Consider the following 8,315-nt stretch of genomic DNA (forward strand, 5'->3'; position numbering starts at 1 on the left):
GAGCTGTGATCTGTCTGGGGAACAAGCTTCAGGAGAAGCCTGGGATAAGGGGTACCCCGAGGAAGCAGCGACCTCGACTGAAGGCTGATGTGATCGTACACTGTGAATGCCCGCTGAGGCGCAGGGGCAGAGGACAGCCTGTATGGCTTAGAGGCCCTGTGAAAGAAAATCGCACTCCAAAGCAAAAGCAAGCAAACAAACAAAAACGCAACAGCAACAAAAGAAGGAAGGAAGGAAGGAAGGAAGGAAGGAAGGAAGGAAGGAAGGAAGGAAGGAAGGAAGGAAGGAAGGAAGGAGACAGGCTGGTCTGGGAAAGGTGCTACTGTGGTGGTGTGGGTGGAACTTGGGAGAGATACTCTGTTCCCTGGTGGGCCCAACACGACCCTGCCCCCGAGAAGGTGGGATTTCTCACAGTTTAGTATAATAGCAGATTCTGTCCTCTGCAACTCACAGCTTTTTGGATTTGGGGACTTAGGAGACTGGAGTCCTGACTCTGAGAAGTAAAAACTTAAGTACAGAGACCGACCAACCCCACGGGCTCCTCTGTCATACCATCCCTGTCACCCTAACAGGACCAGGTGAGAGAAGCTGACAGGTGAAAACTGAGCTGAACGGAGAAATCTGTTCCTCTATCAATAAAAGAGCTTTCCCCTCGGGACCCGAGAGGGTATATCCATTCTGACGTGCCTGTAAAATAACCGTTTATTTAATAGTTTTAAAAAAAAAACTCCAGTGATAAATGTCCGTTACCGATGGTCAGCATAAAGTGCCAGTCGCAATACAACGCCCGGCTCCTGGCCGGCTGCTCCCTCGCGCGCGCGCAGCGTTGGAACAGGGGAGCGGAGGCCCGGCCCCCCTACCCCGGGCGCCTGGTTCTCAGCCGGGCTTCCGCGCCCGCAGCTGAAGGTCAGCGGGAGCGCCCGGGAGTAGCGCGGAGCCAGCGGCCCCAGGGGCCGGATGGCAGAAGCAAATACAAGGATTACATTTTCGCAGGCTCCCCGGTGTGGGGATAGGGAAAGGAAGGGGGACTTAAAAATTGCCAGGGTGCGCAGATCTTTTCTTTCCCCCTCTCCGCAGTCTAGACTTTACAAGCTTACATGGTCAGGGGAGGGAGGGTGGATAAAGAAAATGTATAAAATAACAATAGAAAAAGTAATACTTCTGTGAGAGGCGCCGCTGCGGCTCAGCGGAGATTTCGGTTTTTTTTGTCTTTTTTTTTTTTTTTTAATGCAGTTTTCCTTCCGCCATGTGAGTTGAGTACCGCCTTTTGGCCAAGAGTTTTAGCCGCGTCCTGTCCTGGGGGAGCCGCCCAGGCTGTAGGAGTCATGGCCCGGGCCAAGGCTCAGAAGCGCCGCAAGCGCTAGGGACCCAGGAGACTTTGTTGCTGTGGAAGGAAGATCCCGAAAGCCCCTCCCGCTGCCCGCAGAGTTGCCTTCAGCTTGGGTCCCCCTGGTCGAGAAGGCGGCGGCAGGCTCCAGGTTCCCGGTGCCCCGCAGGCTCTGTTTATTTAGCATTTGATCTTGGAGGTTTTGAGCTCCTTCACTTGTGAGTGTAGCGTCTTGTGGACAGCGAGAGTCCGGGACTGGCAGAATCCTTTCCCACACTCCTGACACTTGAAAGGCTTCTCTTTGGAGTGAATATACCTAAGGGTAGAGACAGACAACATAATGCAATGTTGTTTATGAATGGCTGTCCGAGATCCCCTCCCCTGGCTGTTAAGGTGTTTGTGGGTACAGGCAAAGCAAGATCGAGCAACTTGCAGAGGCAGTGAGTGGGAGTGGGGAGAGGAGGGGGGGAAGGGAGGGAGGGAGGGAGGGAGGGAGGGAGGGAGGGAGGGAGGGAGGGAGGGAGCAAATAGACCACCAGCCTTCCCAGGGATAAGTTGTAAGCACCTCCTCCTAAAGGCTGAGTCAACCCTGGAGGTCAGTCAACAGAAGAGGCTTCAGAGGGTTTCTAGATATGCACTACCCAAGAGATTCTTAAAAACTAAAACTTCACAAAATTAACTAAAACGAAAACGTTTCTGAATTCCTATTTCAAGTGCCGGTTCCTAAATCTCTCCGTCTTTGCAGGAACTCATATGGACAATGTTCAGGGACTGAGAACAGACAAGCAGACCCGAACTTGTGGAGACTCGATCTCTGGTCCTATCCATCACCTTATTTCTCCCACCCGTGCTTTAAAACCTTTCCTGGAGCGGGGGCAGGGGAAGGAAGTTTTTGGTTTTAGAGACTCCCTAGAGGTATGGGCACGCTTACAGCCACTAGAGTCTCTTGGGAACCTTAAAGGGAAGGGGGGGAAGCCTCAAGCCAAAGCATCTGAAACAGATCTCTCTGGGGCCACCCGGGGTGCTGCAGTGTCGCACCTGTGGTCCCGTAGGTGGTCTTGTCTCCGGAAAGCTTTGTGGCAGATGTCACAGGTGTAAGGCCGCTCATCGGTGTGTGTCCGCTCGTGGATAAGCAGGTTATAGGACTTAGTGAAGTGGCGGCCACAGAACTTGCAGACGAATTCCTTCTTAGTCTTGGAAGGCAGGCGTCCCCTTGTTGGCTTCTTTTCTGGGGATAGCTTGGTCACGTCCAGGAGGGCGCCCAGCCCACCAGCAGGGGAGCCAGGGCCCTCCCCCCGGCCGAGCTTGGTGGGATCCTCTTGTGTGGCAGCCAAGGCCAGGTTAGCGAAATCAAAGCGCGGCTTGGTCTTAAGCGCCGCGCCGCTGCCTCCCGCGGTGATCTCTGGCTTAGGGTGAATGACGTGTGGAAACCAGGGAAAGGCTGGCAGCTGGAAGCGAGCGTCCATCAGGCTGGACACTGCACCTGGCACTTTAGAAAAAGAGGAACGAGGCAAGTGCATGGCTGGGTAGCCCAGCGTCCATTGATGCAGATGCACCGCGTGAAGAGCGCTGAAACCATACAGGTTGGGCAGGTGGTCCGAGGGCACTGTGGGCAGGCCATTCACTGCCTGAAGGAAAGAGTAGTTGGTGAGCTGCAGGGACGGGTGGATGGGCACCGGTGCTGGCAAGGTTTTGCTGCCCATTTCTGTCGCTGGTAACCGCAATGATTTCGATTATCTGCAAAGAAAGGAAGGGGAAGGGAGAAAACCAAAGAGATGTTCAGAATAGGTCACCTTCCTCCAGAATTCCAGTCCAGTTATCCCCTCTCCCTCCCTTAGGACAGGCAGGAAGTACGACTCAAAGACCCCACCCATGAATCCACTACCTTCTGAGAAGAGACAAGAATATAAGATTTAGGAGAGCTGTCTGATCAGAACTCTCCATGATGGTCAGACTCCATCCAAATGCTGTCTGGCAAAGACACACATGTTGACAGAGCCATCAATGGGAAACGAAGTCCTTAAAGACAGACACAACCAACTTCGAACAAAAGCCTGCTGTCAGCTGTGAAAGATGCAAACACTGCATCCATGCAGACACCAGATATCCACATTCGGGCAAACCTGGAGCCACACAGAATTACACTGTCCTGAAACAGTAACAGAACCTGGGGAAGCACACTTACACATTCAGATTATCTTGTTCTGAAGTAGAATCAACAAGGAGGTCCAGGGACAAAGACCAGCCAGTGTTTTTATAGGACAACCATGTACAAAATGCAGGAGGCTTCAAATATGTATGCCGCCCAGTTCCTGCATGTTAAGCCAGAAATTCCTACTTCATCGGGTCACTGGTTTGGTTTCCAGAAGCCAAAAGAATCAGGTCATCATCTTTAAAACTCTCACTTGGACCTAAGTTTGCAAAGTACCTTAAGACTGATTGGTGGGTGAATCCTGTGGAGTTTGTCCTCTTGGTAGCTGCTTGCTGACTGACTCCCTAACCTTTGATGGTTGGTCACCCTCATTTCAAGAAAGGGACTGACATCTATGTTACCTTCATTGGCTCTGTCATACAATCGCACTTCCACATGAGGGAATTCCTGGGCTCCTAGCAAAGAGGAGCAGGATGTTCAGACTTCTTCCATAGGATGAGAACTTTGGGCAAGGTCAGCCTGTAGCACTAATGCCAGACTTCCCCTGCTGAGTTGTTTACCCTGACTAGAAGATCAGGGTCCTTGAATAAGATCAAAGGGCTGCCATGCCAAAAGTAACAGGGTACACTAGAGCTGGTATCTTCTGGCTACTTTGGTCAGGTTCCTCAGGATACATGAGAAAGTGGGGTGCTCCTCTGTCCTTCCAGATATTTCTAATTTAGGTCTCTGTGGTAGAAGAGGGGGAAATATAGGAAAGCCAAAAACACTAGGGACCCTGGGGAAACCTCTAAGCTTGGGGTTCACTGGCAATACCGGAGTAATTGTCAGAGCAGAATCTCTGTAAGGTCCTTCCTCTTTCAGTCTCTGGCTTCTGATTTCTTCCTTGCCTCTCTTTCTCACATCTCTCCTCTGTCTAGAGTGTTCTCTTTCCCGGGTACAAGCTACTTTTCTGACTCCTGTCTTCACAGCTCAGCCCCTGAAGGTCTAAACACAAGAGCAGGCTGGCTGAGATGTTGTGCCTGCGATTAATTTGGTTTCCCAGGTAAGGAGCACGAAAGTCTGCTGAGATCCAACCTGTCTAGGATAGCAGTCACCCACCAGCCTTCTCACAAAACCTGGGCCAGACAATCTGAGGGTCATCTCAGATTTCTGGGACAAGGGGAGAAAAACAGGAAAAGTACAGTTGAGTTTGGGCTGAAGAGGAAGCAGGAGACCCCGGGACCCCTTTGGACCCCGGTGGGAGAAAAGAAGGCCTCCCATTTCAAAGCTCTGCAGGACACAGGCTACTGGAATGGCTCTTTGATTTGCCACCCCTGTTTCTCTCTCTTCCAGGCTCTGGAAATTAGATCCGTACCTTACACTCTATTAGAGCCAGCCTGGGCAGTGGGGAGGCCACACTAGACCCTCTTCTACTAGGTCTGTGGGATGTCAGAGATGGTGCAGCATGAACTGCTAGGCTTGGCATAGTCCACAAATTTCTCCTGTCTCTTCTTTGTCTCCCCATCCCACCCCACCCCCAGAAGCCAAAAAGTGTGAAGAAGCCTTGGGACCCTGGAGGGGAGGTACTTGCAGCCTCTCTGCCTGATCTTATTTCCATCTTCTTTCGCCCAACACGTCATTTATTTGTCTCAGTGGGCCAAGCAGTTTATTTTCTGTAGCTTTCCTAGGCGTGGGGTTCCAAGGGTCATGCCACCGACCTTCCCCGTGGACGAATTTCGTTGGAAACGTGGATCGTTACATCGGTACTAAAAATGGACCTCATGCAAAATCTGGTTTCAAGGGACCAGCTAAAGCCACTGCGGCCTGAGAAGACGGGAGGAACCCTGGTCTCTCCAGCTGCAGTACCCCCACCCCCACCCACACTCCATCCTGAGCTTTTTCACCTTTTAATCGGGTAGAGACTACCTCTTCTAAGGCCTAGTATCTACTCCACGTGGAGCTCAGGACTGAAGACTTGGTAAGCACTAGTAAATGTCTGGACTCGCTACAGTGAACTCAATTCGTGCCTCAGAGCAGGGGTCCATGCGCAGCACAGTCATTCGTGTCCCTCTTGCAGTAGAATGCCAATCCCGCGTCTGCCGCCATCCATCCCTATGGAGGCCATTAATGAAGTGTGCAGTCTATTAAAGTGGTTTATTCGGGGCTAATTGAGCGTGAGTAAGTTAACTGCTTGCATTAATGAGGACAGAGCGAACCCCACCAGCTTGTTCCTGAAGGAGCCCAGCACCCCACCCCAATATCATCCTTGACATCGAATCCCTATTTGAGTGGTGACAGATTTCTAAATCCAGGTCCAGAGGACTGACCAACACAGGATACTTTAACTGCACTTCTTTTTTCCCAACAAACGAGATCGAAGGAACCCACTTTCGTTCCCCGTTCTGCTATACTGGGATGCCTGCTGTGTCCCCAGGAGCCGGCTTCCCCATCTTAATGAAACCGCAATCGCTTTCGAGAGAGAGCCTGTGATAGACCATCTATCCACCAGTCCGCGTTAGTTCCCCTTCCCTGCCAGCCAGCCTACTCCTTCCCTGGGAGGCTGTGAAACGAAGAGAATAGCTTTGCACGTGGCTCTCTTTCAAAGAAGCCAACTTACAAGTCCCATCCGGAATGAAATGTATCGAATTATTGCGACAAAGAAACCTTTGCCGCTAAACTCTGCTCCGGAGCCCACCCGGCTTGTGCAGCACTGCTGAGAGAGGGCAGCGCGGGAGAATTTTTATTTTTATCAAGGATACGATGGTGGATGGTAGGATTCCTTCAGCAAGCAGCTGCCCTCACCTCTCTCATTTTGACCTCTCATCTTTCCCCCCTTAAACCCGAGTTAGGCGACTACCAAAGGAGCAAAAAAGAATCCCCATGCCAGAGGTATCAGCAGTCTCAAGATTCTTCTCCTTCTGGCGTGTGTGTTGCCTGGTTCAACAGTTAGAAAACAAAGTTCGTTTGTGCCTCCCTTCAACCCACCCCCCCAAGCATAGCTCTCCCCCTACACCAGACACAATCGAAGGTTATGATTTGCAGGCCCAAGGACACACTGAAGCCCTCCAATAGAGATCATCCCAAACAGAGTCCAACTGTGAGGCGGATGTCAGACTCGCAGCAGCCCTGTGGTCGTGGGGTTTGAAGGCTTCCAGTTTAAAGCACAACTCCGCAAAAGAAGAATTCGCCTTAAAGCGCAACAGAGTCGGGGCAGTGCACCTGTCCCGGATGCTGTAGGCTTAGGTTATGACTGTCCACACTTTCTCCCCTCGTTCTCAGCTAAGGACCAGATCAGTCTAAAGAAGGGCACCCTGCAAAAAAGTTTGTGCTCTCAAGTTGCTCTAGTTTCTTAAAGGAAGCTTGCAGAGTGCCTTATAAAAATCTGTGGGCACCCTACTGGAATACTGGAATTCTAGCTAGTCAAGCACGGCAGTATTCAATGGCCCAGGCCCTTCTGTCCCTTCCTTCCTCCTGAGGTCAGAGGCCAAGAAGGACCCAGAGTTAGAAGTCCCTCAACCAGCATCCCCAACAACCCCAAGTTGCAACTGCTCTCACTTTCACAAAGATCTTGCAGCCTTCTTTTGGCCAAAAGAACGTCCCTTGAGGACACTGAAAAGAGGAGGCACCAACTACAACAAGGAACCAGAAGTCAGTCTTGCCGGCATTCGCCTCGCTGAGCCCAGGCGCCCCGGGACAGCAGTTACCTTGTTCCGCCGCAGTCCCCGGGCAGAGCGCGTTTGTGAGGGTCGCTGCGCTGGACTTGAGTGACCAGAGACTCTGGAGCCCACTGGCACCCCTGGCGAACTAGAGTCCTGATGCTTCTCTAGCTGCGGTGACTCCAAGAGCCCGGCACGCGGGAGCGCTCCGCAGCCCCGGAGTCCTGCCCGCCGGGGTCTGGTGAGCTTCGCTCCTGGCTCCCTTTCTGAATCTGACCCGAGCCGGTGAGAACTTGCTGGGGAGAGGCCGAGCTACGTCTCACTCATCCCTTAGCACCGAGCCGCCTACTTATTTTAATCCACCTCCCCCTAACCCCCCTCCCCTTGCCTCGCGATTCCTCCCCTCCCTCCCCTGCCCCCCAACTCTGCCTGCGCCTGCGCATTGGGAAAGAAAGTTTTGCTGACCCGGGCAGCCGACTTTGGCAGCTGTGCTAGCCTGCCCTCTGCTTCTCCTGACCGGTGTCCCCTCCGAAACAGTCCCACTCGACACTTTCTGTATTTTTTTTTCTGAGACACATAAGGGCAAACAGTAGAAGAAACAGATCCTACCGGACAAGAGAGGGCTAGAACCAAGCTTTTCGGAGCTCTGTTGGAACACTTTGGGACCTAAGGTGGTGCCTATGAAAGCAGGGAGGAGCCCAGGGTGTCCCTACACCAGCACCTTAGGCATACACGCAATATGTAATCAGACAAAGTCGCTGCTCTTCTTAGAATGTCCTCCTAGAAGTGGCAGACTCCTGGTGTGGAGCGGCTCTCTGACACCAAACAGCGCTTGGGACCTGGGCGGCGATTCTAGCAGAGCTGGCTAGTTCCTGGTGCGGAAGGACAGAGATTACTGACTGCTGTGAGCCATAACACATCTGAGTGCCTATGGCTGACCACAGACCCTGGGGTGTGGCGTTCCACAGAAACATCCGTGGCGGAGTATATGGGGAGAACAAGAACTAGTTTCCGGAAACTCAGACCTTCCTGGAATTCCTTTCTGACTCTCTAGTCATATATTCCTTTTAGAGTGGATGGGAGTTTAAAGAGCAGCTAGAGGCACTGGGACCCCTGGGCCTGGGGAGATGGCTTGGGTGGAGTTTGTAAAAGGAGGCAGGACTCTGGCCTAGAACAACTACATCCTTGCAGTCTGTACCTT

General features: G+C 52.3%; 1 protein-coding gene across 1 annotated transcript; it reads right to left on the reverse strand.

Moving 5' to 3' along the window:
- Positions 1 to 1,193: 1,193 nt before the first annotated feature.
- Osr1 (odd-skipped related transcription factor 1) lies at positions 1,194 to 7,425 on the reverse strand. Its single transcript, XM_052184762.1, has 3 exons — positions 7,163 to 7,425; positions 2,366 to 3,064; positions 1,194 to 1,643 (listed from the first exon to the last, which is right to left on the reverse strand). Exons 2-3 carry the CDS (start codon positions 3,028 to 3,030, stop codon positions 1,508 to 1,510), a joined length of 801 nt encoding a protein of 266 aa, XP_052040722.1. The 5' UTR covers positions 3,031 to 3,064; positions 7,163 to 7,425; the 3' UTR covers positions 1,194 to 1,507.
- Positions 7,426 to 8,315: the final 890 nt, after the last annotated feature.

This window comes from Apodemus sylvaticus, chromosome 6 (genome assembly GCF_947179515.1).
Source record: "Apodemus sylvaticus chromosome 6, mApoSyl1.1, whole genome shotgun sequence".
Lineage (NCBI taxonomy): Eukaryota > Metazoa > Chordata > Mammalia > Rodentia > Muridae > Apodemus > Apodemus sylvaticus.